This window comes from Syngnathus acus, chromosome 13 (assembly GCF_901709675.1).
Source record: "Syngnathus acus chromosome 13, fSynAcu1.2, whole genome shotgun sequence".
Classification (NCBI taxonomy): Eukaryota; Metazoa; Chordata; class Actinopteri; order Syngnathiformes; family Syngnathidae; genus Syngnathus; species Syngnathus acus.
In genome coordinates this window covers 17,120,469-17,148,070 of record NC_051098.1, presented here as the reverse complement: position 1 = coordinate 17,148,070, position 27,602 = coordinate 17,120,469, and the positions used below count along the sequence as shown (strand labels likewise).

Sequence of the window (27,602 nt, the reverse complement as noted above, 5' to 3'; positions counted from 1 at the left end):
GGCCGGCGACAGACTTCCGCTCAGATAGCGCGCCGCCGGCGCCCCCTGCTGCACTGAAGGACAAATGCTAATTTAATGTTCATGACTCGCTGTTTATTATGTCTGTGCACTTGTTGCATTTGCTGCTCCTACTATTTGTGTTATTTGGGGTGTCTGGTGCTGTTTGGCTGCATGCCCGCCCGCCCGCCCGCCCGCTCGTCAGTGTGACTCGCTGCAAACCAAATCAGAGTAGCTATTCGGACACTTGGCAACTGCAGCCAGAAATACGTTTTGGTAGGTAACGTTGCACCTTGAGGTCAGACCGCTCCCAAAAGTCCGTGTGCTCAAAGCTGTTCTTGTGGTCAAGACGGTTCCAAGTGGTCAGACCGGTCCCGCGGATCAGATGAGTCCCCGCAGTTAGACCGGAGGCGTCTGAAGCCGTCGCCCAGAGGCTGGACGCTTCGCTCCCTTAGCGTCGGCTCATCAGCGCCATCTCGTGGAGGTCTGACAGGGAACGTACGTGAACGGCGCCCCCAGGTGGCGGCGGGCGGAAGCGCAAATTACCAGCGACTCACCTCCGACGACGTAGTATCGCTCCGGGGAGAATCGCTTGTGCGCGCGGGCGTTGATGGCGTGTCGGATGAAGCCGCGCTCCAGGAGCTCGGCGGCGTAACGGCGAGCGTCGGCGCGCTTGGCGGCGCCCGCCACGTTCCGGCGCAGCCATCCGAGCGCGTCGCCGCCTGAGCGAGCGACAAAGAGCGGCGCCCGACTCGACGGTGGGTTCGCACGCGTTGTCGGGGTTTGCGGGGGAAGGGAAGGGCACGGCACGGCACGGCACGGCAGGCGGTGCACTTACCTGTGAAGGCGTCGGGGATGACCACCTTGAGCCACGTCCGGTCGCGAACCACCACGCCCGAATCGGTCCTTATCATCGCCGTGACGACCGCCGCCATGTCACCGTCCACGCTCAAATGCTCGTCTTCACCTGGACGTCAAGCATGCAGTGTCATGAATACACCTCCGTGGACTGATGTCACGCGGGGGGGGGGGGGGGGGGTTACCGTAAGGTGGGAGGAGTTTCCCCGTCACGGCGGCCGTGTGGGACACCCAGGAGGCGGGATCGATTGGACGCACCGGCTCACCTCCGGAACAACGCGCTTGTCAAATGAGGCACCATGCAGCGACTGGTCCTTTTGCGTCACTGACCTCTTGGCAAGGTGAAAAGGCCGTCGGGCGGTGGCTCCCAAAACCGCAACAACGTCAGTGACAGCGGACTGCGCGCACGTAGTCACATAAACAACACATCTGCAGCCATGACGGATGCTAAACTGAGACACTAGGTGACGCTCGCTCACGCTTTCCCCGGCTTCTGGATGGCGTCTCTGAGAACTTGGACGGCCTGCGAGCTGGTTGCCTTCTCCACGTTCACCTCGTTCACCTGACGATGACATCATGGTTTTCATCATAGTTATCATCATCATCAGGTCACACGCAGCACGTGCCAGGTAAAATCAGTGGACACCATCGTTGTGATGACGTCTTCACGCGCGGTTCGCAGCCGTCTGCACGACTGTATATTCATGTCGAAGCTCCGATGGAGTTTGCGTTCGTAATGAGGCAGTACCGATATACAGGATGTGCTGCGCACAAAGTATTTCAGTGATGAGTAGCACACGTGCAGGGCGCGCGCGTCACCCGTATCAAGACGTCTCCCGCGCGCACGCGTCCGTCGGCCCCCACAGCGCCGTTCTCCACGACGGATCCGATGTACACGCCGGCACCTTTGTCCCGGCTTTCAGCGACCACGCCGATGCCCAGAAAATCACACTTGTCTGCACGCACGCACACACATTGATCAGAGAGGAAATGCAGTCACGTCGCAGACTACAACCAAAACCCGCATGTGAACGGGGGGGGACTTTAGAAGAAAGGCTGCCGTAGCTCTACAAATAGATACAAGTCATATAGGACGTCGCTCACCCACCCGTGTCCAAAGTGACGCTCAGCATGTTGATTGACGTGTCGCTCGCGCTGCTGTCGGATTTGGGCTGACACACACGCACACACACACACAGTCATCGCGTCAGCTGTCACATTGGTGACGACATCCGTCAACACCCGAATGAAGCGAGACACAAATACGTACAGCAGGCAGCCTCTCCATCCCTTGCTGATTCTGATGATGTCTTGCTTTTCTGCTCATCTCCCACACGCACAAAAACACAAGGATGACTGACAGCCCAGTGGGTGCCCCACAAGCAAGATGGCTTCACTGGGTGCGTGCCAAAGGAAGCCAGGCGCTCTAACCCGAAACCGCTCACGGAGGTCCCGCTCACCATCCGATGGGTGAAACGCGGCCGCGCCAAATGGGCCCGTTCATCATCCCTTTTCACCCCTTCTGCCGCATCCTTCTCAGCTTTACTGGAGCAGAAGATTGAGATTGAAAGGCCACGGATGTCTTTTGTGTGTTTTTTTTTAATATTTTTTTTTATTGCAACAAACCAAAGTGGCCTTTCAGAAGGGGGACGCTCGCTTGAGGAAGTCTCGGAGGCGGGAACACGACGGAGCACAGCAAAACGGGGCCGTCGGATCTTGTTCGGGCCTCGGGCGGGCAGGCAGGCGGCGTCCCTCCGCCTCCCTCACGCCGACACATTGATATCCGGCAAGGAGGCGGCGGGTGACTGCGGGGCTGGCGCAAAATGCGCGTTCTCCTCCTGTTGCCCCCGCGCGATGATTTGCTGCAGCGTCCGTCGCAAGTTGGGGTGAAGCCGCTGCCGAGTGCGTCGCAACATGTCGGCGGCCACGGCGCGCATGGGGCCCGCCGACAGGTCCTCGTACAGCGGCACCGTGTACATGCGGGACGTCTGCGGGGGGCACACACGCAAATGACGGCGAGTCAGCGCCGCTGAAGCTCCACAGAGCGGCCTTGTCGCCCGACTGACGTGTTTTTGGAGGAAGGCGGCCAGTCTGGGGAGGTCGGCGTAGAAAAGACTCCTGACCGCCAGCTGCAGCCAGCGCACTTGAACCTCGGCATTCAGGCCATCCAACAGCGACGCGTAACGCTCACGCATTTGCCACATCACCTCTAAAACAAACAAACAAACAAAGGCACCAGATTTTCCCAACATGTCTCAGAGGACGGACGCCAAAGAGCTGGGCGGGGCCTTGCTACCACTTTTTGGGATTTGCAGCCGCGGAGCGCCAGAAAGTCTGCCCCTACATGTGTGCATAATCACTTCACACACAAAGGGCGTGCATGGCCTCGCGTAACCTGCCGTGGCGTACCGTGCGGCAGTGGCGCGTGGTCCAGCATGCAGTCCAGAAACAGAACCACCTGGAAGGTGCTCCAGCCCGCCAGGTCCGAGACGGCGGCGGCCGCCCCCCCGGTATCGGCGCCGCGCCCCTCGGTCCACGCGCTGCACAGGTCCCGCGCCGGTTGGATCAGGGCGGCCCCCGCCGACAGGTCCGGCTGGTACGGGGGCGCCCCGCAGCCCGTCAGCCAGAGCTGGAAATCCACACCTGACGGAAAGCGGAGGGTGGGACTGAGGGGTCTAATTGTTTTGTTTTTTTGCGCCCCACCCAAAAGTACCTTCCTTCTGCGCTGCTTGGGGAAAGGTCGCCAGGAACAAGTCCAGGAAATCCTGAGCCACCACGCTCTGGAACTTGAACTCGCTGATGTAGTCCTGTTGGCAGGAAGGCCTCGGGTGAGCGTGCGCGTGGCCGCAGACGCCCGCGTCTGTGTGCGCGCACCGACCCGCAGGAATCCGTCAAAGCGTCCGACGTCCCCGCACAGCGACGACAAGTAGGACACGAAGCAGAAACCTTTCTCGTAGGTGAAAAGATTGATCAAGGTGCTGGGATTCACGCCTGCCTTGACAAAAACAAAGACGCTTTTGAGGACGTGGAGTTGGAGCCAATCTATTGGCAGGCAGGCAGGCAGGCAGGCAGGCAGGCAGGCAGGCAGGCAGGCAGGCAGGCAGCCACGCAGGCAGGCAGGCAGCCAGCCAGCCAGCCAGCCAGCCAGCCAGCCAGGCAGGCAGGCAGGCAGGCAGGCAGGCAGGCAGGCAGCCACGCAGGCAGCCACGCAGGCAGGCACGCAGGCAGCCACGCAGGCAGCCACGCAGGCAAGCAGGCAGGCAGGCAGGCAGGCAGGCAGGCGGGCAGCCAGGCGGGCAGGCGGGCAGGCAGGCAGGCAGGCAGGCAGGCAGGCAGGCAGGCAGGCAGGCAGGCAGGCAGGCAGGCAGGCGGGCAGGCGGGCAGGCAGCCACGCAGGCAGGCAGCGCGCAAAAGAGTGCCAAAGACCAAAAGGCACGTCGACTCGGCAAGTTGAGCCAAACGGCGGGGCCTACCGGGCTCCAGTTGGACTCGCAGCCGAGTGACGGGGTTGCCGTCGCCGACCAGGCGCAGCTGCCGGCGCAGGGCGTCCAATCGCACGGCACTTTCCAGACAGGTGAAGGCCGTGCCTGAGGAGAACAGAGCGAGGGCTGAAGGCTGGACTCCAAGCCTTGGCCAGCTCCGGCGGCGCCTACCGTAGGCCTGGGCGGTGATCCGGCGCTGCGCGTAGGTGGCCAGGCCTTCGCTGAGCCACATCTCCTCCCAGCTGGCGTTGGTGACGGCGTTGCCGAACCAGGCGTGAGCGATCTCGTGGACCACGTCGATCAGGAGCAACTCGCCGCTCTCCAGGATGGATGCCACGATGAAGGTCAGGCAGGGGTTCTCCATGGCCACCATGGGGAAGGACGGCGGCAGGAACACCAGGTCGCATCTGCCCGGCCACACGCATGCCCGCCCACATTTTTGGGAGCCCGTGCGCCTGGCCGCCAATCGCACCGCCGCGCCACTGACCTCCCCCACAGGTAGCGTCCAAAGAGTCCCTCGGCGGCGCTCAGCCAGCGCTCCACGCTGCCCCCTAGCTTCTGGACGGCGCATGGCAGCAGACAGGGCTCGGCCCACACGCGACTCCTGGAGGGACGGCGGGACGGTGAGGACGAGCCAGGAGCCGAGGAAGGACGGCTGGGCCGTCGGCCGGCCGGCTACCTGGGGCCCAGGTCGGCGTGTCGGAGGTTCCCGGCCACCAGCGCCACCAGGTAGGCGGGCACCGGCGCGTCCATGGAGAAGCGGAAGACGCGCTCCGCTTTGGAGTAGCAACTGCGGGACGCACTCATCAGAACCGTCACATCGTCCGGGACCTGAGGCGCGCGTGCGCACAAGTCGCTGAGGTGAATGGGTTCGGGGGCCTTGATCAGGGGCGGCCACATTTTGGACGACCAGCTCATCGGCAAGCATCATTTCAATCGGAGAAAAACGCCCGCCTCTCATACGACCCGTCGGCGTGGTGTGCGGCTGCCAAAATTGCTTGGGGACCTTCAGTATTGACTCAGCACACTGGAAGTAGTGGTCCAAGTGGGTCGCGTTGCTAACTTAACAGCGCTCTTGATCAAAATCATTGGTTTCTTGTTATTCCGTCTCCTATTTTTTGCACGCACAGATCAGGTCGGGGGTTACTCACACGAATGGCCGCCGTGTACGTGCTCTTGACGGCCGGAGAGTCGAAGCACGGGAAGAAAGAACGATTGGACACAGAATGACCTTGAGTGAACACCAGAGGACGATCTTGACCGCACGTCAGCTCAGCGTCCAACCACCACATCTGGAACACACACGGTACTGCGTTCGTGCCCCGTGTGTGTGTGTGTGTGTGTGTGTGTGTGTGTGTGTGTGTGTGTGTGTGTGTGTGTGTGTGTGTGTGTGTGTGTGTGTGAACGTGTCTGTGCGCTCATGAGTGCGTGTGCACATGCGCACGTGTGTGTGTGTGTGTTTGACGCGTGTTCTCACCGCAGGTCCGTCTGTGGCCGCGTACCTGATGGTGATCTGCATGTGCACTCCAACCTTAACAAGTTCAGGTAGGTCGATTTTGAGGGCGGAGCCAAAGTCCGCGAAGGGCTCCAGGCGGAAAGCGAGGCTGGCGGGCTCACGGCCGCCGCTCGTCTTGCAGTCGACGGCGTGGACCGTCAGGGACGGGTGCGCGTCCAGCACCAGGGTCCGAACTCCGGCGACCAGGGGCAGCAGGTCCAGAACCAGCCATCCGCTCATCTCCTTCAGCGCAAAGTTGACACGCAGGTCCAAGTGGAAGTGACGCAGACAGAAGTCCGCAAAGTTGGCAGCAGATGCCACGTCTGCGGGGGGGCGCCGCCTAGCGGCGGCGACGGAGGCTGTGGGCTCGCCCGCGCAGTGGCCCGAGCCGGTGGATGGAGACTTGCGGCAGCAGCACAGCGAGGCGGGTGAGGAGGTGGGCGCAGACATGGCACAACAAAGTCAGCAAACTAAGAGCAAGGTCAAGGGGAGCAAAAAGTCCCAAACCAAGATGACAATTAACATCATTCGCTCTGCCAAGGGGTCTAAACTCCAATAAGTTCAGACTCCACATTCAAAGTCAAATCCAGACGCACGACTCGAGTCCACTTGACAACAGAACCTGAGGGCGGAACCAGAACCGGAAGTCGACTCGGAGGCTTCAATCTGACTGACAGCTCGCTAACTAGCAACGTTAGCATGGTGCACTCCCGGGGAGTGCGTCCTGTCCTCGGCAGCTTTCCTCAGCTTCCGCGCGCTCAAGCCGCCGGCTCACACATGCGGTGCCGTGCCGTGCCGTGCCCCGCCGTGCCGTCTGGTTCGGTCCTCTCCTGTCGGTCAGGCACGTCGTCGTCGTCGTCGTTCTGTTCCTGTGCGCTTTGTTTGTTTCGATACTGCCCGTCTGTGTTCGGGACGTATGGGACATTGACAAGCTCGCGAGCCAGCAAACAGGAAGTAGCAAAGACAAAGTTTGTCGTGAACGCGAGGGGGGGCGCGAGAGCGAGCGCGGCGTTCAGGAACAAAGGGCGTCGTCATGGTAACCACCCTTTTTTAAGATCAAGTCATACCAAAAAAAAAAAGAAGTATGAATACTTTCAAGTTGAACGATGATCGCTTGTTTGGGCTCGGCCTGCACACATGTTCCAAATGTTTGCACGTAGTCTCTCTCTCGCCTTTGTGTCTTTGCGATTTTTACGTTGGAATTGACTTTTGCACGAGCAGCGCACACACTTGCGCCCCCACCCAGAGGCTACCCGTCCCCCACTTTCTCAGGCTCCCTCCATTCATTGCCAACATTAGCATACAGATGTTAGCTTGAAAACAGAAAGCGGCCAGGCAAAAGGGGGATCTGGGGTCATAGGGATGGCCCCTTGGCCTTTTTCTGGACCTCCTCCCAGCCCCACGCGCACACACTGTGAATGGTAAGTAGCCAGGGCTGTGGGAGTCTGTCCTCGTTTTTTTCTTTGATTAACACACACATTCAATGAAATGCCAACGCTCCACCACTACAAAGAAAATTGGGCGTCATGCGTTTCTGCTGTTTTACTATTTGACTTTATTCAACGGAAATGGTGTTGTTTTGTGAGATTGGAACACATGAAAGGCATTTTCACTTCATGTCACTTTGCAAAGATTAATGGAAATCTATCAACGTGTACGTGTGTGTGCGCGTCTTGGTCAGGGCATCCAGCACCGAACCGCAACACAAGGTATGCTTCACTTGGAAGGAAACAAAAGAAATAAATAGGACTTCATTTAGGAGAAAAGTACAAAATAAGATCAGCGCAGGTTGTGTCGCTTCATGGCGCGCAAAAGCGACTTTTCACAAAAGCCAGGGTGTGCGCGCTCACCTATCGGCAGTCAGAAAAAGACAATCGCATTTTTAAAAAGCACCCAAAGGTGGAAAAATTCACACGGGGCTACGGATCGGGCCAGTCACGCTAAACGGGCGACGGACGAGAAAGTCGGAGCCCCGTCTACTCGTCCGCAACCGACAGGCGGCTGAAGATGGGCAGGCGCCGGGCATCGCCGCCCGGCGACTCGCCGCCGCTGGAAGCCGGGCTCAGAGAGCAGGACGAAGCGTAGCCCTCCTCTGAGAGCGAGCCGGCCGAGGAGCAGCGCCGCAGGCCGGGGGGTCCGAGGGAGGAGGCCTGGGGAGCGGCCAGGCGGCAGGGCGAGCGTTTGGCGGCAGGAGCAGCGGGATGCGCGATAGCGGCAAGGAAACCGTGAGCCGAGTCGGCCGCCGGGTCGCTCTCGCCGGCGGGGAGGAAACCGAGAACGGAGTCCGTGTCGTCGCACTCGCCGAGGGCAAAAAAAACAAGAGCCGAGTCAGCATCTTCTTGGGCCGGCTCGGTGGCGGCGGACAACGGGTACGGGCAAGGGCGGAGGAGCCCCGGCTCCGGGAAAAGGGGCCAGAGGAGCCGCGGGCAACCCGAGGGCGACGCGGACCAGGCCCGGGACAAGCGGGGAGAGCGCGGACGGGGCGACCCGGCAAAGCTGAGGCTGTGGAGCAGGCCGGGCTTGGCCAGCTCCTCGGCGCGGTGGACAAAGTGGCAGCGGGCGCCGTAAGGGCAGAAGCCCACCGTGTGGAAGGTGCGGCACGGCTCCGTCTTGTACTTGGGGTGGCGGCTCAGCCCTCGCAGCTCGTCCGCCCCGTGCGCAAACTGGCACTTGGCGTCGTACTTGCACGTGCCGCTCTCCTCAAAAGTGCGGCACAGTTCCGTCTTGTAGCGCGCGGGGAGGCGGGGCGAGGCTGGGCCCCGATTCAGCTCGCTGCGCCAAAGCCCGGGCGGGGGCCGGGCGGACGGAGGCACCTCCTCGTCCGGAAGGACCTCGCCCTCCGTCACGCTGACCGAGCGGTCCGCCCTGAAGGGAAGGCGGGTGAGCGGCGAGCGAGGCAGACGGCCGTCCCGCCGCCACGGCGGCCCCCGAGCCGAGGAATCGTCAAAGTTGCGCAGCGTGGCGGGGCAGAGAGAATGGTGGCGCCGGAAGCCGCCGACCGGAGGCCGCGGGGTCGCCGCCGGGCTGGTGAAGTTCTGACGGCCGAGAAAGAACAAGACGGCGTGAGGCCTTTGGAAAACACATTCGGCGCTAGCAACTTAGTCATTCATTTGCAGCGAGCGCAGCGTTCAGCCATCCCTCCCTCCCTCCCTTCAAAGATTTGACGCACATGGCAATTTTTTCCTCCTAAAAATGATCAAATTTAACAACATTGAAAGATAGTTTCTTGTGGTATTTGCAACTTTCCACCACCGACAAAAACCTTTTTGGAACAAAACTACTTTGTTGCCGTGGCGTCGGACTCACCTTGCACGAGTGGGGCTCCACTTCCGCAAAGGGCGCCAGCGAATGGGACGGCATGTCGGAGAAGACGACGCCGCTGCCGGTGTGGCTCCTGCTCCTGCTGCGGCTGGTGGCAAGCGCGCGTCTGACAACAAAGTTCCTCCACCATCTGCTGGAATCTCTTTAAATAGCTGGGGGAGCACCCCCCCCCCTGGACTCAAAACGGCCAACCTTGCCATTTTTTTCCTTTCTTCCATCTCGTCGGGCGGTGGGTGGGTGGGTGGTTGTACTTGTTTTTTCAAGCCTTGAAATGTGCAGCTGGAAGTGCAAGTTGCAGACCATCAAAAGCACAAGACATCCTTGCAATCAACTTGGGTCAATTGACTCTTTTGTTGAGAGTGAGCCAAGGCACGCAGTGTGTTTGTGTGAGCGTCTATTTTTGCCTGCGTGTATGTCTGTGTGTGGGGGGGGGGCAAAACGTGTCACCTTGTCAACTTGTTCAACAACCTCTTCAGCCTCAACTTGTTTGTTTCCGTCGGCCAGTTGGATTTGAAACCACAAAAGCCAACCGACATGGGTTATCGCTCCTACGCAGTGCGCGCGCCGATGTTGGTGTGAGGTCGGAGTACGGAACCCTGAGGGACTCCACGAGTGGCTGTCGAGTGCCTTAATGTTGCTCAATTTAAGATTTAAAAAGCGATCAGGGCGGCACTGGAACATTTTTGCGCGGTGCGGTGGCAGCACGACGCACCCTATGTACGGACAGTGGACCGGTTGGCCATCAATGACATCCTCATCCTTGTCGTGGCAGCCCCTCCTTCCCTCGTCACTATGCTGCACCCCCGCCGGCCGGACAAGAGGTCCATTGTCCACCGGATGGCCCATATGTCGCCTCGCATGCATCTGGAGAAGCGCAGCAGTCTGACTTCTCTCACGTGACGTGTCCGTCTGCGTGGCTTTGCACGTTTGACCTAGCTAGCAATGAAACGGCCGGCAAAAAAAGCACAATGACAGCAAAACGGCTTCTTCTTCCACAATTGGAAATGCTGCTTTTGACCTTGTGCTGGAAACATGTCGGGCAAGCTTTCAAATAGCTCTGCATGGGAGCAAAAAAGGGAAGTGTGTGTGTGTGTGGCTAAGTTGATAAGTGCGGCTTTAACGACATAGACGATGTCCTCACATGGATCCTCTCAGCAGTAAACGTGCTCACTATGTGTGTGTGTGCGCGCGTGTGGTTAGCGTGTGGCAATATGTGAGCATTGACGGGTTAACGAACACAGCTGCCATCAGTTAGGCCGAGCAGGGCACCGTGGTGGCGGTGGGGTGGATGTGGTTTACTCTACCACGCGCATGCGTGCGTACGTGAAAACAAAATGCACTGCTGCCTACGAGTGAGCCAAGTTTTCAAGTCAGCCATGTTTTTCGAGTGCTGCGTGATGGCTGAAAATAAACAAACCATTTGCAGGACGTCTATTTCATGCAAAGACTTCTGTTTAGCTTCATGGTGACAGCAAATTTGCTGAAGCAAATTGCCGTCGACGGGCCAATGACTCATCCAGAGTCACACTGTGAGTGGAAGCCAATACAAAGAGTGAACAATGCGGTCTTCCTTTGCTTTTTTGAAATAAGGTACGCCATTGTCAGGTTGGCTGACCGGATGGATGCAGGCGAGCACCGATGTCCACGTGGTCGCCTTGAACTCGTGAAAAAGCACTCCAGCAACACGACCACATGGGGATGGAAGCAGCAGCTGGGACTTACCGTTTGGCCTCAAGGCTGCTGCCAGCCACGTTGGGAGGCGCCAAGCAGGTCCGCTCTGGTGTACCACGTGTTGTTGACGTGTTGCCATTTGGAATGTTTGTGTCGCCAGCTAGTGCCCCCCGGCGGCCACGATAGAAACAGCAGAAGGAGCGGCGCGCGCGCGCGCGCGCACACGCGCACACACACACGTGGACTGGAGCATGCAATCAGGACGTGCCCATCGTAGCTTTGCTTCTATTCTATTGAATGATGCGCTTGCACAATATTTTTATTGAGGCATGATATTCGTTTCGAGAATGGACGAATGCAATTCAATGTGCACTCATTTCAATGATTTGCGACACGTGGTGACAGAATACCCGGGGGCTGACTCATGGTCCGGGGCTGACTCATGGTCCAGGGCTGAGCCATGGTCCGGGGCTGACTTAAAGCCCGGACTGACTCGTGTCGTTTGATTTGCAACATTTTCTCAGCAGGTGGAGTGGAAGACTCCGCCTACATTAGCTCCGCCTCTGGCCATGCGGTTGTACTCGGCCACCGCCGCCTCCGTCTGCAGGACCCGCACTTGGACGCCCGTCGCAGTCACCTGGTCCACCGTGGACGCTGGAACCTACAAAGGGGAAAGCAGCAACAAGAAGGAATACCTGATGCTCGCACTTATTACTTCATTTTGTGTTTGGAGAACATTCCTGAAAGCAAGCCAACATGCTGAAGGTGACTGAAACAGGAAAAAAAAAAAAAAAAAGAACAAAAGAAAACACATTTTGATGTCACGATTAAGTTTTGCAAATACGTTTGAAACAATGAAAATCCTACTTTGAAACCCAACCCGAATATTAAAACCCTTACATTTTTGAAACCTTAGCCGAGTATCAAAGTTTAGCCAACTTTGAAACCTCGGCCAGGTTCGAAACCCTGATATGGAAACCTACTGTCAGTGGGATTTCGGTGAGACTTTGGCTCCAAAGAGATCGCTGGACGCTCTGTGGCCGCGGTTATTACTGTGTGCTCACGTCACCCACCTGCAGGGCCATGTCCATGCCTCGACCGATGAGCAGCAGGTCCACTCCCTTGTCCAGCACCTCCTGCAAGTCGGCCACTTGGACGCCGGGACGGTGCTGGTGAGGAGAGAGAGCGAGAGAGGCCAAATCAGGTGACGTCACGAAAAGCGCGAGAAGCGGCGCGGAGGCGCGCGCGTAAGCCGAGCCACCCACCTCGGTGCCGGTCTCGCGCCAGTCCCACGCGCGGCTGCCCCCGGGCCAAACTTTGCAGTCCTTGTAGGGCGCCGCCGCCCCCTTCACGGTCATGCGACCCCAAGACAGCGACAGGATCTCCGGCGGCGGCGACGACATATGCTGGCCGGTTTGCTTGTTCGCTCCGGCTGGTGAAACGCCGCCGCCGCCCACACGAACATAGACAAACTGGTAACTTCATTGTCTAGGCCGACATTTGTGCGTATGTGCGTCTAGGACGGGGCTGAAACCAACCGTTTTAGGAGAACCGCTTGGAGCTAAAGGTCTTGTTGATTTTTGAGCGAAGAACGCAAGCGAGCTTGACGGCACAGCAGAGGCTTGCTTACACTGCGTCTTGGTTCTGCTTGCAAATTTGCTGACAGCCGGATCAGGAAGTGAACGTCAATGACGCGCCGCGCCGCCAAATCCTCCAGCTGGCTTCCGAAGTCAACATTAAGAGACCAACGTACTACGCTCACTTATGAGTTGCCTTTTCCACCTTGCAATACGTTGTGCACCCTCCCGGGTACTTCAGCTCATCACGTTCTCACTCGCTCGCTCGCGTGCAAGCAAGGCCGGACTTGAGCCCAGAAAAGCTTAGCGTCCATCCGACGGACGGATTGGGCGAAAACGACTCGACGAAGAGTTTCCACTTTATTGTCACCGCGTGCGTCTCGCAAAAAACAAACCACAAACCCGTCACGACGGCCGCACATTCAAGCACAGTGGCGTAGCCAAGCCGGGGCGGCGCCCCGGTTAGGACTCCCTGCGCCCCGGTTGAAAAAAAATCGAGCTTTTTCGATTCTTCATTTTCATGCCGTTTTTTTCTTTCGGTCTTGCGCGAATGTGCTTGCGGTTTTCTATGTGCGCGATGTTATCCATTCACCGTTTGCCTCCCGGACCCGGATGTTGTTTTAGCGAACGGCGTGGGTGATGTTCGATTTTTTTTCCTGTGGGCACACGCCCCTACTGGAAAAATTCCTGGCTACGCCACTGTTCAAGCACATTAGTTCACTCGTCAATTTCTGCGATCAATGTTCGTTTCCAGAGTTGGAAGACCGTCACCGGCACGGGGCGTCCAGCCACCCTCAGGATAAAAATGACAGACACATACATAATCATACATGATACTCGAGTGCAAACGGAGGATGGCTGCGCGTGCAGTGGGGGCAATTTGCGTCTTTCTGCTCACGTGCATCAGCCCAAGTTTCGAGAGTTCCCGGTGAGCGTCGAGCTTTCGCTCATCTCATCGACGGAGCCCGAATTGGAACAGGGAGGAAGGACCTCGTCTTGACGATCTTGCAACGTGCCCACTCTGCCTTTTGCACAAAAGTTCCAGGACATTGTGCTGCCTTGAGATAAGAGTTGAATTCGTTCCCTGTGCACACTTGTAGCACAAATTCCTGTCTCAAATAACCCGTTCTGAAATGAATGTATGACATTTATATGCCCCCCGCCACCGTATTATTTTGAGGATACTGGGAACAGCAGCGTTTGAGTGCCAGCGCTTCACTGAAATGCTGCTTTTGGCCACCGGGGGCAGTAAAAGACCGACAGCCAGGAATGTTGCCCATTGAAGGCGTTCTGAATGGGCCCACCCGAGGGAAAGTTAAAAAATGGCGGGAGCGACGGTTCGCCCGTCAGCCAGCTAACCGGGATAAGGGATAGGGTCCCTTGTTTGCGTTGGGCTTTGAGGAAAATGTATCTTTGGTGACGGCAGTCCAGCAACCCGTGGAGCGCAGCTCACTCGGCATCCCAGTCTTTTTCTGAGGATTTGTTTCCCCTGGACGAGAAGCTTCAGTTTCATCTTATCTGGAAGGAGGGAAGGAGGGAAGGAAGGAAGGAAGGAAGGAAGGAAGGAAGGAAGGAAGGAAGGAAGGAAGGAAGGAAGGAAGGAAGGAAGGAAGGAAGGAAGGAAGGAAGGAAGGCAGGCGTCCCCGCTGGAACGGACTGCGCTGAAATTCTTTTTTCAGCAAATCCCCAAAGCTCTCTGCCTTTGATTTTGCGTCAGCCAATCAGATGGCCTCTGTTGGGTTTCCACCCGGCTCGGGCCACTCGCCGCCGTAGCTCACGTGGAGCGATCCAAAGCCCCGTCGTCCATCTTGTCCAGCCTGAGGGCGGGGCCTTGCGCCCTGCCGTCCCTCAGCACGGCCAGCGCGGCGCCCGAGAAGGTCTTGAGCACGCCCAGCGTCTCCCTCTGCAGCGCCAGCGACTCGCTGACAAACTTCTGTTGGCTCTCCACCAGCAGCTGCAGCGACTGCGCCAGCGTCTCCAGCGAGCGCGACACCGACGCCAGCAGCTGCCGACTGGCACGCTGCTGCTGCACGCTGTGGCAGGCCAGCTCCGCCAAGCCCGGCGCCGGCGGACGGCCCGACGGCGGCAGCGGGCCCGACGGCGGCGACGGCAGCGCCTGCTCCTCCTCTGCTGGAGAGGGCTTGGGGCGGGGCCGGGCGTTGGAGGAGGTCGCCGGCAGGGACGCGTCGCCGGCAAGAGGGCCGAGCGAGGGCGAGCACGAGGAGGTGACGGCGGCGCTCGAGGGTGGCAACGGCGATGCGGGAGGAGAGTCGCCGTCGCAGTCTTTGGAGGTGGTGCTGACGGCGTTGCGGCTGTGTCGGGAGTACGTGTGGACCAGCCTGGGTGGACCCAAAGACGAATGGACGGAGAAGGCGGCGTTGTCTTCGCAGTCCATGGAAGGTTCTGCAAAAGAGCAAGCCAGCGAATCAGCCAAAGAACAAGCAAACGATTGGCCGGCAAAGGCTCTTACCGTCGTCGTCCGACGAGCGGTAGGGGTCCCCTGCGGAAAGGGAAAGGCACGCAAGGTGAGACGTCGGGGGGGGAAGACTTTCCCGCTTCCGAGGCAGCGGCGCTCACCGCTCAGATCCTTGTCGGGGGACGACAGAGGCGAGAAGTCCAAGGAAAGTCCTCCGGGAAGCGAGAGCGATCCGCTGTTGCCGTCCGCGTAGGAGTAGCGCTCGGCGTCCGCGGCCTTGGAGCCTTCGTCTCGGTCTTCGGCGTCACTGACGTCGTCTGCTACGAGACGGAGCGGTGCCGTGAGCGGAAGGCGCTCGGCGACGGCTCGGCGACGGCTCGGCAACGGCTCGGCGACAGCTCACCTCCGGTAGGACTCATCAACAGGATCCTGTGGACCATCTTCTCCACCGAGTCCAGAGACTTCCTCTTCCTCCTCCCCGCCGAGCCGTCGGGAGCTCGCAGGAGAGCCATGCGCCGCTTGCCGTCACATTTCAGGTCGGCCCACTTCTTCATGATTTGACGCACCTGAGCGCGTCGGTCGGGACCAAGAGTGAGCGGGGGGGGAGGTCCTTGAATTGACCTCATCGGTGTACGATGACATCACTCCACTCACCTCTCTGTGGTTCTGTCCCAGACCGTTGATCTGCTCCGTGATCTCGGCCCACTTTTGTTTCTTGGCCTCTGCCGGCACGCCGTGATTGAACTTCCCTGAAGGACAAAGCGCGCCCACGCTTAGCTATTTTGGGAACGATGTCATTAGAGAGCGCCCTCACTCCGGTGCTGCCGTTTGCTTGGCAAAGGGAGACTCCCACTCGGGGGTTGCCCTATTCTTTCGAGCAAAGGGGCGCTGGACTCACTGAGGAGGATGTATCTGTTCCTGCGGACTTCCTGCAGCAGCATCTTGATCTCGGAGAAGGAGAACCTGGGCCGGTTGCCGAGAACCCTGGCCCCGCCCGCCTTCAACTCCTCGTCCTCGTCCCGCCAGGAGCTCGCCATGGCCGGCCCGCTCGCCGCCGCCAGCCCTCCTGGCGGCCCGTCGGGTTGGCGCTCCGCCAACCGCTCCGGGTCCTGAAGCGGCAGAAAAGCGCAGCTTGGCTCAACAGCGTCGCCTCGCCCGCACTCGCCCGCACTCGCCCGCACTCGCCGTGTGCATCAGAGGCTGCGTGCGGAGCTAAAAAGATGCTCGAGCACAATTGTGGTGGCAACGTAACACGAGGCGCTTCATGCCGCCGGCCGGCCGGCGCAACTGTACAACTGTGCAACTGTGTATGTGAAGTCCAAGCCGAAGGCGTGTGTAGCGTGGAGTAGACTCACGCAAGCAGCATAGTTTAGTTCCCGCGTAAGCGTTTGACTGGCGGCGCGCTCGAAGGATTGTTGAGCTCTGATCACGCGCATCCTCAATCGGGCCGCCAAGCGCCTTTGCTCGGCGCTTTGCTTTCTTTTTGGGCCCATCCTCTGATGACATCAACACACAAAGAATAACAAATACAAAACACTACAAGACCACGCCGTCATTTGTCAGCATCTCTTTTGTTTTTGGTTCACAGGAACGAACACCAAACTTTTTTGGATTGCTTTATAAACTTTAGTAAGGTTTACTTTCTTGGCGCCCAAAATCCCTGGCAGCGCATGTCGTTGCAGTGGTCACGGAGTCGTGCATGTTTTGTTTGATTTAATTACCAAAAAGGTCATTGAAAAAGTGAGAGGCCATCAAAAGCGACCCAATTCATTCCAAGCAAATTGAACTTGCTTGACGCGTTCTTGTCTCACTTTTCTAACACAAGTCTGACTGATTGTATTCTTGTGAACCGGTTTATAAAACAAAACAAATAATCTACCTCCCCAAAGAATTATTTTGATTATTTATAATAAATAAAAAAAATACCTCCCAAAACTTGGCGATGTCCGGTCACGTGGTCCGCCTCGGCCAATCGTCAGCGTTCTTGCCGAGCTTTTGTAGGCTGTAATAGCCGCACATTCGAACATCGACAAGTTTTAAGGGGCCGACGTTGCCAAGGAGACGCTAATATCTCATCAGCGACGCACCGACGGAACGTACATCGAAGCGTCACCATGGAGACGGCGATGTTGCGTGCCCTTGTCGAGTCGTTGCGAGCCCCAAGACGAGCTCCGCGCTAACTAGCCAGCTGCACGCTAACGTACGATCCGCTTGAGTCAATCAATGAGTGTGGGCGTGTGTCCCGTGTGTGTGTGTGTGTGTGTGTGTGTGCGAGTGTCAGCGCGTGGTAAGTGTTAGTACGCAGCAGACATCTAACAAACGGACGAATGAAAATGAATGTTTACCGAAAAATGGCGACGTCGTCGGCCCTGTTCGGAAATTCGCCGTGTGTGTGGGAAAGAAGCAGGCGGCAACTGCGCATGCGCAACAATAAGAGCACGACAACGCGCTATTCTCGATGCCCGCGTGCGCAAAACAAATGAGCGTCTGCAATCAATAGGCGCAAAGTACGGCCCGCGGTCCACATCCGACCCAGCGACAATTCTCAATCATGTTTTGTGCGTTTATTGATGGAATTTCTCTCAAATTGCCTATATTCCAGTCTGAATTTTGTAATAAGCAATTTATTGTGAACAATAACATGAAAAACAATATCAATTTTAGATAGTGGTCCCGTAAAATGAACACTCACCCGCAACTCAAAACACTCTTGATTTAAGTCTGAATATTCTTTTTAATCTGCCAGTTTTAAAGCACCAGAACTGAAAACAACAAAAAAGCTCGAGAGCACGCCAATATTTCATAGCATATAAAGTACAGTAAATAACAAAACAAAAAAGATGTATATAGATCCACCTTCACACTTTACTCAACACGCCAACCAATTAGGGAAGGTCAAGGGGAGAAAAGAAAAAAAAAAAAAAAAGTGTATGATGATGCATTGCCAACCCCAACCAGCAGAGGACAGCATTCGCTGAGTCACGAGAGGCTCCAAAGAAGTTGCTCGCCAATGGAGACACCCAAAAGCAACCAACGTTTTTCAGATCAAATAAAATCGGGGACGCCGCACACTTGGCAAAGCCAAGCGGAAGAGGAAAACACGCACGTGTCCGCCACGTTTGATGGAGCCAACGCTCGCAGCCAGCCGGTCGACCTGAAATGCATGTATCGCTCTCGCTCGCCCGCCACGTGTCTCGTAGCCTCAGCAGACAACAGAGAATCCAGAGCAAAAAGACAATCACACCGTCAGCGACCTTGCGGTCACACTTCACCACTTTACTCATCAACAACCCCAATGAAATATCAAAGAACACATTGTGATATGTTGTGCATTCAAGTGATCCCAAAGGCGTGTGCAAAGCCCGGCGGCGCCCAGGCTTTCTTTGTCTTTTTGGCTTGTCGCTTACTTACCTCTCCAAAGTTGCACGCTGCATCACTACAACTAGACAAAAAGTGAATGACAAACATTGAACACTGGCAATTTCACACTCTCAACAGCACATCCCTTCCCATTTGCCAAGGCCGACGGACCAACGGAAACATGGTCCATTTTCAAGACTCAAGTGACGCTGCCTTTGCTGGCCCACGTTTTCGTGACAAAGCGAGTTCGGGGGAACAGCTCGAGTTCTGAGGGGCAGCCTGTCGTCCCTTTTTTGAGGATCTTGCTTTGCAAATGTCTGCCTTCCTGCGTGGCTGCCTTCCTGCGTGGCTGCCTGCCTGCGTGGCTGCCTGCCTGCGTGGCTGCCTGCCTGCGTGCCTGGCTGGCTGGCTGGCTGGCTGGCTGGCTGGCTGGCTGGCTGGCTGGCTGCCTGCCTAGCCCGCCCGCCCGCTCGCCTGCCTGCGGTCCTTTACGACAGCGCCCGTGCTTTTCCATCGTCTCCATTTGAAAGGGGAACCAAAGCCAAGCCGTCAACACATCTGTTTTTGTTAGCCGCAACCATCTGTGCGTACAGAATCGAGGAAAGCCTCAGTCGCGGTTAAATGGCGGCCTTGACTTTTACCTGTTTTTAAAATCAAAGTCATCCTCCTTGTGTAAAAGCTAGCCGGGGCATTTTTGGAAAAACAACCTGGTGGAACTAAGTGACCTTACAAAAGTCAAGAAAATGAAAAGAGGAAAAACGTCAAAGTACGTATTGTTGCTGTCCACGTGTTTGGCTTGAGCTCCCTTTCAAGTGCTTTGGCGACGCTGCGGCCGCCGGCGTTCGCTTTGTCCAGGTCACATTTGGTGTGGACGGACGGACGGCAGACAACAAGGAGACACCCAGACTCAGATGGCAGTGTCCCACAAGATGGCCGCCGAGTAGGGCGGCGGTTGTTTCCTCCGCCGCTCGACGGGCGAGCCGTCCCCGAGGTCGGCCCGCCGGCGATTTTTGATCTCGCGGCACAAACCTCGTTTCTTCTCGATGGTGTCCATCATGGTGGCGTCCCCGCACGGCCACGCCATCTGCGGAGCGGAGCAAAGGCCGTCCGTCACCCTTCTTCTCTCGTTTCCCTCAATGGAAGCATTTGGGAACCGTGACGAGCGCGTAGTTCACCGCGGCGCCAAAGCGCTCGCTTTTTTTTCTTCTCGTTAAATATTTGACTGGAGGGTTTTTCTCAGACCAGTACGCGAATGCTGCGAGTGACTTTGTTACCTGGCTGAGGGCGGGATGGTCCCGCGGCGTCCCCGACGCGGAAGCCTTGACTGGACGCCGAGCCTTGACGTCTGTCCTCAAACAACAAACAGCAAGTTGGGACGGCCACTTCCAGAAGGGACGCAATTCCAGACGGGACACGATTGGATGGCGATACGTCGCCGACGTACGTACGTACCTTCGGCAGCGCGGCCGCTCCTCCGCTCCGCCTTGGCGAGGTCATCCGGCGACGTGGCCGAGCCGGCCTCCGGCGGCCGGGCGGCCATCAAGGCGGCGTAGGGAGGCGGCCTCTTCGGGCCGACGGGCGTCCGAGAGCGGGCCAGGCTCACGGGGGAGGGGCACGCCGATTGGCTGCGCGGGTACGCCTTCCCGTCGTGGGCGGAGCCGGAGGACGCGCGGCGGCCGGAAGCCAGCGGCGGCGCCGACGAGCGCCCCGAAGATGTGACGCTGGGTGTGGGCGGCCACTCCTCTTCGTCTCTGCTCGGCCCCGCCTTTTTCCCCGGCGCGGTCAGCTGCGTGACGTCCACGGGGGTCAGCGGAGACTCGTCGGAATTGGGCGAGCGCTGAGGATGGAACGGCGGCAAGAGCAGCAGCGGCGGCCGGTGCGTCAGCAGATTGGGAAAGGGTTGCGGGATGCGGCACGACTCCGAGTACGTCATTTCCTCGTACACTGACTCGTTCTGCTCCTCTCCGCTTTGAGCCCAGACGTTTCCGCTCATCTCGATGTAAACCGACTCAGACTCGTCCGGGCCGGCCCGATCGGGGCCGAGCCAGCTCTCCTTGCCGTGGTTCCACGCGTGGGCTGTTTCGTCGAAGGACGAGCTGAGTTGCGTGTTTGGGTTGCGTTTGGGTTTGGGCGGAGGCGTCTTCTTCCAGTCCTCGCCGCCGTACGCGTGCGGGACGTGAACTGCGAGCCGTCAAAGAAGAAAGACAAACGACAAGCGTGTCAGGCTGAGAGTGCAGCCGCGAGCGAGCGAGCGAGCGAGATAGAGACAGCCAGAGAGCGAGATAGAGCCAGGGAGGCAGGGAGCCAGAGAGCGAGCACCTTCGTCTTGGGTCGCGAGGGCCTCGGAGCTGCTGCTCAGTTTGGTGTTAGGGTCCCTCCTGGGTTTGGGCGGCGGCTGCTTGCGCTCGTCAGGGTCGCCGCCCACCGAGTCGAGGGAGTGAGAGCGGACGCCGAAGGCCGCCGGGCCGAGGCCAAGGCCGGGAGCGGCCGGGCCGTCCCGCGCTGCCGCCGGCACGGTGGCCAGACCCATTCGCAAATGCTTCCCGCAGTAGGCGGCGTCGCTGGCGCCGCTGGCCTCGTCGTCCAGCCTACAAAGGGGTAGAAGCGTGCCGGGTGAAAGGCACGGCAGGCACGGGAAGCAAGCCAGCCGACCGACGGAGCAAAGCGCAATTGAAGCCAGCCAGCACAAATGGGAACCAACAAGAATGACAACATCCATCCATCCATCCATCCATCCATCCATCCATCCATTTTCCTCGCCGCTTATCCTCTGGCTCACCTCTTTATTGCTTCCCCTTGCCGTTTCTTCAGTTTCTTCTCCTGCAAGTAGGTCCAATTGGCATCGTGTCGAACGCGGTCACTCTCTCGGGAAATGTCGGCCGCGTTCTGGATGACCAGCTCGTCGTAAGCCTGGAGGCATCTGTCCTCCACGTACTGGAAAAACCGGCGTGAGGTGGAAGCCTCCTCGCGAGACGTCATCCTTCCTGGAGGAGAGACCAAAGTTTCTGGTCCCTAGCTCAAGTGGTTCCGTAACGTGGAAGCGTGGAGGTGGTGCTACGCATCGTCGGGGCATCGTCGGGGCACCGTGGCGGCATCATCATCATCGCAGCAGCATCATCACGTCTCTCCCCTCCCTTCCCCCACACCAGTCGCTCCCCAAAACGGCAGCAGTAACCTAGCAACAGCAGCATCTCTCGGGGGAGCGCCGTGACGTCACGCGCGAGAGGAAATCAGAACGCACTTTGGCTTGCGTCACCGTCACGTCAATATTTCAGCCCGAGCCTCGTCACGGTCATGCGGGACAAATCCACTCGCCCCCCCCCCCCCCCAATTTCCTGTCTCCTGCCGCAAAGATGACACAAGAAAAGAAAAGAAAAAAGCGCACGCAGCAATCCCGAACGCTTCGGAGGCTTACCGCAAGACTCACACTCGCTCCATGGCTGCTGCTGCGCGCGTCCTTCACGACCTTGGACGTCTCCGTGCGTCTGCTGTGTGCATCCGTCCCCGGAACGTCCTCAGTCAGCTTGGCTGGGCGCTCGCCAGCGCAGCGAGCTCACGTTCCAGCCGCCTGACTCGCCTCGCCTCGTCTCGTCTGTCGCCAGCGTTGTGAGCGAGGCAGTAACCATGGCAACCCGACAGCGTCGCCCCGCACTCGCCGCTTGACTCCTCCTCATTCCGGCGGGAGGGGGGGGGGGCGATGGTGGTTGAAATTCAAAAGACATTTCTTTTCACGCGTTGACTGAAGAAACAATTGCAAATGCGTAACATTAACGTGCTTTATTTGGATCCATCCGCATGTAGGTACAAAGAGCGGTTACTTGACAAAGTGTATCGAACTGGCAATCATTTGACGCTATTGATCAAGTTGTGTCCCCTGTTCGGGTGCAAGGCGCGAACTGGTTTCTACACCCCCCGACGGAGGAGGTCTTCGGAATGAAGCCGCGCACGTTCAACTATTCCGCAACGCGACAGGGAAAGCAATCGAGCGCCGACCATGAAAACGTATCCATCTCCCGTGCCAAAGCGAACGCGCGTGCACGGGGATGTTCAAAGCAAAATCCGATCGGCCGTGGAATGACGCCGAACCTTTGCCCGGGTTGTCGTCCGTCCGACTAAGCTAACGAGGCAGACGCGCGTGTTGGAGGAGACAAACGAGCAGAGCGTTTCCGGGACCTGCTGGACCTGCAAGCGGGCGGTCGGACGGCGCCCCCACTCTCGCCCGCCCTTCCCGGCCGGCTCTATCTGTCGTTGACCTCCGCCGCCTCTTCGTCCTCGTCGTCTTTCGCGCCGATAAGCCGTTGACGGGCAAAGTCTTCAAAGATGATGTCGTCGTCAGCGCTACGGAGCACAAGAGCCAAAGAAAAAGCCCCACGTGAGTGAGCGAGTGAGTGAGTGAGTGAGGGTTAGGGTTAGGGTGAGTGACCACGTGAAACGGCACCTCCAGCGCCAGTGGGGGGTGGGGGGCATTTCTGCGTCACGCTGTCCACTAAAAATGACATCACAGTTGCTCACCTGGTTGCTAAGTTTGGTCACGTGACTTTGGCTAGCTGAGGGCTGCGAGGACGCTGATGTCTACCACAGACCGTGAAAGCACCCCAAAAAAGATGGACTTTTTGCTTTTGCAGGTACTAAGCCCCAAGGACATGATTAGCCCACTGGTCACTAGCGATGGGATACTGTGACTTACTAAAAGAGGAGAAAGATGACTAAAGAGTGGAGATTTGGTTTCAACATAAACTAGAGCCTGAGCTGCCAAAGAAGAAGGGATGGATGGAAATTCATTCATCACACAATGTCAGTGCATGGTGTCATGTCAGATCTCAACAGCAGACACATGAAGCCATCATCCACTTGATAGACATCCGCTCCACACATGGGACTCGCGCGCGCACGCACGCACGCACGCACGCAATGCTTACTTGGCATCAAACTGGATCAGGTTAGTGTCGCTCTGGGCTTCGTCAGCAGCTGCGAGCCAAAACAAATGAGACACACATGTCCATTGCGAGGAAGCGCCAAGGCAAATCTTACTCTCTTCGCCGTCAAGCGACTCCTCCCAAGGCTTGGGGTGCATCAGCGTGAAGGGAAGTTCCAGCGACACGTCACTGGCGAACAGAACAGCTGATCACAAATTTGGAATTGGTGAAATTGGTGCCATTTGCGCTCAGCCTGCAGCGTCAGCCGAGACGTCTGCCATCTGCTTGTTGCCAGAACCATTTGCAACTTGACAACAATTCCCCCCCCCCCCCCCCCCCCAAAAAGGGGCGTCATCCCCTTGGAACAAAGAAAACTCAAGAGATATTTGGACCGCTGTGACGGAAAGGTGCAAGCTTACCTGGGGGCCAGGTCTCCCAGGAGCCTGCAGACCACAACAAAACATGCTCATGATCACGTGGCTTTGGTGCCGGTTGACTTTGGCCACTAGGGGGCCTAAGATGGACAAGGAAAAGAAAACTGACCCGCCTCGAGAAACCAGCAGCTTGACTTTGACTTTGTACGACACCACGATGCCCAACATCTCCTTGTCGGCGCCCTCCCGCAATCTGAACACAACGTTCCTTGACGTCAGATTTTTCTCAATATGTATGTTGTTTTTCTTGGGTTCATTGTAGCCAAACACTGCAAGGCACGCCGGCCGACTCACTGCGTGCTGGAAGCCAAGTTGGTGTCTTCGTGCTTCAACTTGCCGTCCAGCGCCAGGCCTCGCTTCTCTCGATTGTTGGACAGAAACGGCGTCAGGGTGAAAACCTTGCACAAGGTGGAACTGGAAGCCACCACGTCACTGGGAAGACAAATGGCTGGCCCTGAGGATATCCTGCCACATCTCGACCGCATCTCCGCCTTCCGTCGACATGAGGGAGCTAATGCCGCCCGCCGCCACCACCACCACGTTGCCGCTAGCCACGTTTGCGCTCAGACGTGGAAGCTAACAACCCCGTTTCTAAAAGGGGCCGGGCCCCGCCCGCCCGCGTTGGACTACGGCCGGGACTCACTCGGACTCTTGCCAGGCCACGGGACATTTGTACTGCGCCGTGTTGAAGAGGCAGATGTCGGCGTATTGTCGCACTGCGAAAGACGGGGCGAGGGTCAGCGAAGACGAGCAAAGGATCGGAGAGCCGGCGAGCAAAGGATCGGAGAGCCGGCCCCGTACCTGACACCTTCATCTTCTTGACCGTCTTGTTGGTGTTGTTGGTGACGTGAACGTTGACGCTGATGGGCTCTCCGTGGTAGTAAATCTGAAAGCAAGAGGGCATGGCGGCGCAAGCGCGCTCTCTCTCTCTCTCTCTCTCTCTCTCTCTCTCTCTCTCCGTCTCTCTCTCTCCGTCTCTCTCCGTCTCTCTCTCTCTCCGTCTCTCTCTCTGCCTGTCTTCATTTTTTGGGCTCACCTGCTTGTCCAGGGACGCCTCCAGGTGCAGAGGTTTGTCCGACATCAGGAAGTGGCGGGTGATCTCGGCGCTGGGCTGAGGCCCGGCTTTCTCCGGCGCAAACTGAATCTTGCGGATCACCAGCCGAACGGAGTTCCTGCCGTTGCCGCCGCCGCTACTAATGTTATTGATCGCGCTTTGCGCCACTAATGCACTGGCATTCATAATGCATGCGCCGGAACGGAAGCCTTTTACCTTTTGTGGATCTTTTCCTCAGCGTTGTCCGCACAAAACACTTTGACTTCAAAATCCACGCCGCAGGCCTGAACAACATACACACACACACACACACACACACACACACACACACACACACACACACACACACACACACACACACACACACACACACACACACACACACACACACACACACACACACACGCTGGCTCATTTCATTTTTTGCCCAAGTACCGGCGACCGAGCGCGGCTACCTTCCCGGTGTCCTCCGGGCCCGGCTGCAGCGTCACAGAACACGGCAGGTTGAGCGGGATCTGCAAGACAAAATGGGTCTGCTTCTTCAAACCCCAACAAAGGAGCGCGAGACTCGGCCCTCAAGGAGGAGCGTTTGGACGCGAGGAAGGAGGCCGCTCGGGCCGTACCTGCAATGTGAACGGGTAGGCGTGCTCTCCCAGTTTCTTCATCAGGCGCTCCTGCAAACGAGTCAAGGGGGTCTTCTGGTCGCCAAGAGCGGGAAACACCTGCTCGTTGGCCACAAACAAATCTTTGCGAAAGGTCAAGCCCAGCACGTCCAAATCTTCGCGCCCGTATCGGAAAGCGCAGGTGAGCGTGACAAACACTGCAAGACAACAAGGACGTCTCGGCAAAAGGGACGGTGGGAACCACCGGCGGCCGGCTCTCCTCCAAACCTTTTCTCTCCTTCAAGTACTCGGGGTCGATCAGGATGACGCCATCTGATGAGAAAAGGCATGGGAGCGCTTGAGCACGGCGTCGCCCGCAAACGCCCCGGAGCTTCTCTTACCGACGGGCTCCACCCGCTCCACGTGGTCCACAAAGTCCCTCTTGCCCAGGTAGACGGTGAGCTGAAGAGACCCGTGCACGGCGGTCGGTCAGGCGGGCCCGTCCGGCGGCGACAAAAAGCAAAGGCGGAACACTCACCTTCCCGTTGGGACTGGCTTTTTTAAAAACTCTGAAAACGAGAGCATACGTCCGGGATTAGGCTGGGTTCTGAAAGAGAGCCTCGCCATCTGATCTTTCCTCTAGAATGCTTCAATCGTGTGCGTCACAGTGCTGACTTTGAACCACACTATGTGCTTCCATTCAAAGAGCATGCTGCTCCTTCCGTTGTGCGTGCCTTGGCCACTGGGGGGCAGCAGTACAATGCAGAGCACCATTGCAACAGCATTCCGACATGTTGAATATTGTTTTCCAAAGCAAATGAAGGCTTTTATTTTTTGGGGAGGGATTCCACACAAAGACCCAATCAATCAATCAATCAATCAATCAATCAATCAATCAATCAGCGCATAAATGAGAGCGCACTTTGTGTCGAGAGCCTGAAACGCGCGCGACAAAATGGAGCTCAATCCGTCCAAGATTTCATCAAGCGATGCCTCAATTCGTTTGGACACTCTGAGCAAACAACATGCACACTTCTTCGGAGACGACGCGCGCTTCCAAATATTTAGAGGAATAGTTCCAGGTTATTTTTCACGCCTCGAAGGAAAGTCACGTGCTCGGTGGTGGCGCCGCTGATTTTCTTTCTCTTTTTTTCTTTTGTTTCAATCTTTCCCCACTTCCTGCTCAAGCCTACGTCAATGTGACTTCCGAAATTCCATCCGCTTCAGGTGACTTTAAAACTTCACTCGACTTTCTCGACGTGCGGTTTCTGCCGCGTTGTCGTGGTAACCAGCTTCTACGCTCTCACGTCTCTCGCTGCATGTGTGCACACTGCACGGACACCGACAGACACACACACGTTTGACACGATGACGTCACACACACACCATTTGACGTCAAGTTTGAAATGTGTCGCCTCCTATCACTGCACGACTAAGTACGTAAGAAAAAACACGCGTGGAGGATTTCCAACCAATCAGGGATCGCATGACCGCGCGCGCGCGCGCGCACATACACTCGCACGCACACACGCACGCACTGGCGCACGCACACACAAAGCTACCTGGTTCCTTTATCTGCCATCCTGATGCCAACGATAACGAGCAAGTGGACACACCGAAGATGATGAGAATGAGAGGAAGAGGAGGAGGAGGAGGAGGACGACGACGAGGAGGAGGAGGAGGAGGAGGGATCCCGTCACCTTGGAAACTGAAGGGAGGAAGTGTTCTCTGTAGTCACATGATCAGAGGAGAGACCCCACCCCAACCCACCCCACCCAGCCACTCATCGCAGGGAGCTTTTAGAGGGCAAAAATGTGAACAAGAGCATCAAAAGGATCCAGAAATCCAAGAACATTTTTCTCCATTTCACCTTTTCAAAGCCAGAGCGTTAACAATGTCGCCACCTGCTGGCCGCATGAAGTTTTTGACGATTTCGACGCCGGTCGGCCAAACTGCGTGTGACAACGTCAAGCTGCCACGCGACAACAGGTGAGCGTTTTAGAAGCGCGGCTGGCCGGAATGGCAGGCCGGCAAAGGTTTCGGGTGCCGCCCGCCACGCACAGCGGAGCGGCCAGCGCGTGCGTCACTCTCGGACTCTCGCCAGCCAGCCAGCCAGCCATGCAGGCTCGCCGACCGAGTGTGCGCGATCCCAAGCTCGCGACGCACGACATCCGGTCTCACCTGCTCGATAGCGTTACTTGCTGCCGGTTCCGACGATCAGCTCGTCAGTGTCGGTCATTCGAATCAGGTGCGTGAAGGAGGCACACGCGGGCAGGGGCAGGGCAGGGCAGGGCAGGACAGCGGCTCCCTAGCCCTTCCCTAAACATAAAGATAAAACGCAAGCATTCTCGCGACTGCAACCCCCCCCAAGTCAAGCCTGGCCTGGACTTCATTTGTCGTCTTGAAGCCAACAATTGAA

General features: G+C 57.6%; 7 protein-coding genes across 15 annotated transcripts; all 7 read right to left on the bottom strand.

The window, feature by feature from the left end:
- Positions 1 to 71: 71 nt before the first annotated feature.
- On the bottom strand, positions 72 to 2,614 carry LOC119132012 (segment polarity protein dishevelled homolog DVL-3-like). 2 transcript variants are annotated; one of them, XR_005099771.1, is made up of 11 exons: positions 2,482 to 2,614; positions 2,126 to 2,400; positions 1,964 to 2,027; positions 1,675 to 1,811; positions 1,341 to 1,417; positions 1,186 to 1,253; positions 1,041 to 1,121; positions 836 to 964; positions 555 to 719; positions 290 to 483; positions 72 to 211 (listed from the first exon to the last, which is right to left on the bottom strand). XR_005099771.1 is itself a non-coding variant. In XM_037266870.1 (10 exons), the coding sequence occupies exons 2-10, from the start codon at positions 2,180 to 2,182 to the stop codon at positions 449 to 451; spliced, it is 813 nt and encodes a 270-aa protein (XP_037122765.1). In that variant the 5' UTR covers positions 2,183 to 2,400; positions 2,482 to 2,614; the 3' UTR covers positions 72 to 448. The 2 variants fall into 2 exon arrangements, 1 of the variants encoding a protein (XP_037122765.1); XM_037266870.1 differs by having other exon boundaries at positions 72 to 483.
- Positions 2,461 to 6,805, bottom strand: rnpepl1 (arginyl aminopeptidase like 1). 2 transcript variants are annotated; one of them, XM_037266837.1, is made up of 11 exons: positions 5,815 to 6,803; positions 5,489 to 5,629; positions 5,017 to 5,168; positions 4,825 to 4,941; positions 4,509 to 4,744; positions 4,329 to 4,442; positions 3,734 to 3,846; positions 3,569 to 3,662; positions 3,265 to 3,498; positions 2,922 to 3,064; positions 2,461 to 2,843 (listed from the first exon to the last, which is right to left on the bottom strand). In XM_037266837.1, exons 1-11 carry the CDS (start codon positions 6,280 to 6,282, stop codon positions 2,619 to 2,621), a joined length of 2,037 nt encoding a protein of 678 aa, XP_037122732.1. In that variant the 5' UTR covers positions 6,283 to 6,803; the 3' UTR covers positions 2,461 to 2,618. The 2 variants fall into 2 exon arrangements, with proteins under 2 accessions (XP_037122732.1, XP_037122734.1); XM_037266839.1 differs by lacking the exon at positions 2,461 to 2,843 and having other exon boundaries at positions 2,928 to 3,064; positions 3,251 to 3,498; positions 5,815 to 6,805.
- A 564-nt stretch (positions 6,806 to 7,369) lies between these two features.
- LOC119132010 (mRNA decay activator protein ZFP36L1) lies at positions 7,370 to 10,542 on the bottom strand. Its single transcript, XM_037266865.1, has 2 exons — positions 9,139 to 10,542; positions 7,370 to 8,867 (listed from the first exon to the last, which is right to left on the bottom strand). Exons 1-2 carry the CDS (start codon positions 9,190 to 9,192, stop codon positions 7,809 to 7,811), a joined length of 1,113 nt encoding a protein of 370 aa, XP_037122760.1. The 5' UTR covers positions 9,193 to 10,542; the 3' UTR covers positions 7,370 to 7,808.
- Positions 10,543 to 11,117: 575 nt separating this feature from the next.
- aamdc (adipogenesis associated, Mth938 domain containing) lies at positions 11,118 to 12,547 on the bottom strand. 3 transcript variants are annotated; one of them, XM_037266880.1, is made up of 5 exons: positions 12,363 to 12,547; positions 12,090 to 12,267; positions 11,898 to 11,993; positions 11,302 to 11,485; positions 11,118 to 11,265 (listed from the first exon to the last, which is right to left on the bottom strand). In XM_037266880.1, exons 2-4 carry the CDS (start codon positions 12,225 to 12,227, stop codon positions 11,345 to 11,347), a joined length of 375 nt encoding a protein of 124 aa, XP_037122775.1. In that variant the 5' UTR covers positions 12,228 to 12,267; positions 12,363 to 12,547; the 3' UTR covers positions 11,118 to 11,265; positions 11,302 to 11,344. The 3 variants fall into 3 exon arrangements, with proteins under 3 accessions (XP_037122775.1, XP_037122774.1, XP_037122773.1); XM_037266879.1 differs by having other exon boundaries at positions 11,118 to 11,485; positions 12,090 to 12,256; XM_037266878.1 differs by having other exon boundaries at positions 11,118 to 11,485; positions 12,363 to 12,541.
- A 1,242-nt stretch (positions 12,548 to 13,789) lies between these two features.
- On the bottom strand, positions 13,790 to 17,246 carry LOC119132006 (serine/arginine repetitive matrix protein 2-like). 3 transcript variants are annotated; one of them, XM_037266852.1, is made up of 8 exons: positions 17,163 to 17,237; positions 16,173 to 16,313; positions 15,716 to 15,926; positions 15,472 to 15,566; positions 15,221 to 15,383; positions 14,979 to 15,137; positions 14,872 to 14,901; positions 13,790 to 14,804 (listed from the first exon to the last, which is right to left on the bottom strand). In XM_037266852.1, the coding sequence occupies exons 2-8, from the start codon at positions 16,308 to 16,310 to the stop codon at positions 14,176 to 14,178; spliced, it is 1,425 nt and encodes a 474-aa protein (XP_037122747.1). In that variant the 5' UTR covers positions 16,311 to 16,313; positions 17,163 to 17,237; the 3' UTR covers positions 13,790 to 14,175. The 3 variants fall into 3 exon arrangements, with proteins under 3 accessions (XP_037122747.1, XP_037122748.1, XP_037122749.1); XM_037266853.1 differs by having other exon boundaries at positions 14,979 to 15,134; XM_037266854.1 differs by lacking the exon at positions 16,173 to 16,313 and having other exon boundaries at positions 17,163 to 17,246.
- Positions 17,247 to 18,627: 1,381 nt separating this feature from the next.
- On the bottom strand, positions 18,628 to 21,788 carry LOC119132005 (neuronal tyrosine-phosphorylated phosphoinositide-3-kinase adapter 2-like). Its single transcript, XM_037266851.1, has 6 exons — positions 21,593 to 21,788; positions 20,957 to 21,161; positions 20,497 to 20,765; positions 19,630 to 20,358; positions 19,452 to 19,522; positions 18,628 to 19,261 (listed from the first exon to the last, which is right to left on the bottom strand). Exons 2-6 carry the CDS (start codon positions 21,154 to 21,156, stop codon positions 19,085 to 19,087), a joined length of 1,446 nt encoding a protein of 481 aa, XP_037122746.1. The 5' UTR covers positions 21,157 to 21,161; positions 21,593 to 21,788; the 3' UTR covers positions 18,628 to 19,084.
- Positions 21,789 to 21,939: 151 nt separating this feature from the next.
- On the bottom strand, positions 21,940 to 26,890 carry arrb1 (arrestin, beta 1). 3 transcript variants are annotated; one of them, XM_037266858.1, is made up of 16 exons: positions 26,746 to 26,890; positions 25,722 to 25,752; positions 25,585 to 25,645; positions 25,472 to 25,516; positions 25,205 to 25,401; positions 25,037 to 25,096; positions 24,798 to 24,865; positions 24,564 to 24,720; positions 24,329 to 24,413; positions 24,171 to 24,243; positions 23,822 to 23,959; positions 23,637 to 23,720; positions 23,513 to 23,536; positions 23,209 to 23,282; positions 23,097 to 23,145; positions 21,940 to 22,515 (listed from the first exon to the last, which is right to left on the bottom strand). In XM_037266858.1, the coding sequence occupies exons 1-16, from the start codon at positions 26,763 to 26,765 to the stop codon at positions 22,416 to 22,418; spliced, it is 1,266 nt and encodes a 421-aa protein (XP_037122753.1). In that variant the 5' UTR covers positions 26,766 to 26,890; the 3' UTR covers positions 21,940 to 22,415. The 3 variants fall into 3 exon arrangements, with proteins under 3 accessions (XP_037122753.1, XP_037122754.1, XP_037122755.1); XM_037266859.1 differs by having other exon boundaries at positions 24,564 to 24,717; XM_037266860.1 differs by having other exon boundaries at positions 24,564 to 24,699; positions 26,746 to 26,889.
- Positions 26,891 to 27,602: the final 712 nt, after the last annotated feature.

What these genes read in the sequence shown, in the direction of transcription:
- aamdc (XM_037266880.1), bottom strand. Translation starts at nt 12,227, where the DNA reads ATGTCGTCGCCGCCGCCGGAGATCCTGTCGCTGTCTTGGGGTCGCATG. An exon ending in GGCGCGAGACCGGCACCGAG is followed by an intron (nt 11,994 to 12,089) that starts GTGGGTGGCTCG and finishes TCTCCTCACCAG; the next exon opens with CACCGTCCCGGCGTCCAAGT. An exon ending in GCATGGACATGGCCCTGCAG is followed by an intron (nt 11,486 to 11,897) that starts GTGGGTGACGTG and finishes TCCCCTTTGTAG; the next exon opens with GTTCCAGCGTCCACGGTGGA.
- rnpepl1 (XM_037266837.1), bottom strand. Translation starts at nt 6,282, where the DNA reads ATGTCTGCGCCCACCTCCTCACCCGCCTCGCTGTGCTGCTGCCGCAAG. An exon ending in CACGCCGACCTGGGCCCCAG is followed by an intron (nt 4,942 to 5,016) that starts GTAGCCGGCCGG and finishes CCGTCCCTCCAG; the next exon opens with GAGTCGCGTGTGGGCCGAGC. An exon ending in GATCACCGCCCAGGCCTACG is followed by an intron (nt 4,443 to 4,508) that starts GTAGGCGCCGCC and finishes TGTTCTCCTCAG; the next exon opens with GCACGGCCTTCACCTGTCTG.
- arrb1 (XM_037266858.1), bottom strand. Translation starts at nt 26,765, where the DNA reads ATGGCAGATAAAGGAACCAG. An exon ending in GTGGCCTGGCAAGAGTCCGA is followed by an intron (nt 23,960 to 24,170) that starts GTGAGTCCCGGC and finishes TTGTCTTCCCAG; the next exon opens with TGACGTGGTGGCTTCCAGTT. An exon ending in AACTTGGCTTCCAGCACGCA is followed by an intron (nt 23,721 to 23,821) that starts GTGAGTCGGCCG and finishes CGTTGTGTTCAG; the next exon opens with ATTGCGGGAGGGCGCCGACA.
- LOC119132005 (XM_037266851.1), bottom strand. Translation starts at nt 21,156, where the DNA reads ATGACGTCTCGCGAGGAGGCTTCCACCTCACGCCGGTTTTTCCAGTAC. An exon ending in CCTCGCGACCCAAGACGAAG is followed by an intron (nt 20,359 to 20,496) that starts GTGCTCGCTCTC and finishes GACGGCTCGCAG; the next exon opens with TTCACGTCCCGCACGCGTAC. An exon ending in GAGCGGCCGCGCTGCCGAAG is followed by an intron (nt 19,523 to 19,629) that starts GTACGTACGTAC and finishes GTTTGAGGACAG; the next exon opens with ACGTCAAGGCTCGGCGTCCA.
- LOC119132010 (XM_037266865.1), bottom strand. Translation starts at nt 9,192, where the DNA reads ATGCCGTCCCATTCGCTGGCGCCCTTTGCGGAAGTGGAGCCCCACTCG. An exon ending in TGGAGCCCCACTCGTGCAAG is followed by an intron (nt 8,868 to 9,138) that starts GTGAGTCCGACG and finishes CTCGGCCGTCAG; the next exon opens with AACTTCACCAGCCCGGCGGC.
- LOC119132012 (XM_037266870.1), bottom strand. Translation starts at nt 2,182, where the DNA reads ATGAGCAGAAAAGCAAGACATCATCAGAATCAGCAAGGGATGGAGAGG. An exon ending in GAGCGTCACTTTGGACACGG is followed by an intron (nt 1,812 to 1,963) that starts GTGGGTGAGCGA and finishes GCGTGCGTGCAG; the next exon opens with ACAAGTGTGATTTTCTGGGC. An exon ending in GCGATACTACGTCGTCGGAG is followed by an intron (nt 484 to 554) that starts GTGAGTCGCTGG and finishes GTTCCCTGTCAG; the next exon opens with ACCTCCACGAGATGGCGCTG.
- LOC119132006 (XM_037266852.1), bottom strand. Translation starts at nt 16,310, where the DNA reads ATGGGCCCAAAAAGAAAGCAAAGCGCCGAGCAAAGGCGCTTGGCGGCC. An exon ending in GTTGATGAGTCCTACCGGAG is followed by an intron (nt 15,138 to 15,220) that starts GTGAGCTGTCGC and finishes TCCGTCTCGTAG; the next exon opens with CAGACGACGTCAGTGACGCC. An exon ending in CCCCGACAAGGATCTGAGCG is followed by an intron (nt 14,902 to 14,978) that starts GTGAGCGCCGCT and finishes CCCTTTCCGCAG; the next exon opens with GGGACCCCTACCGCTCGTCG.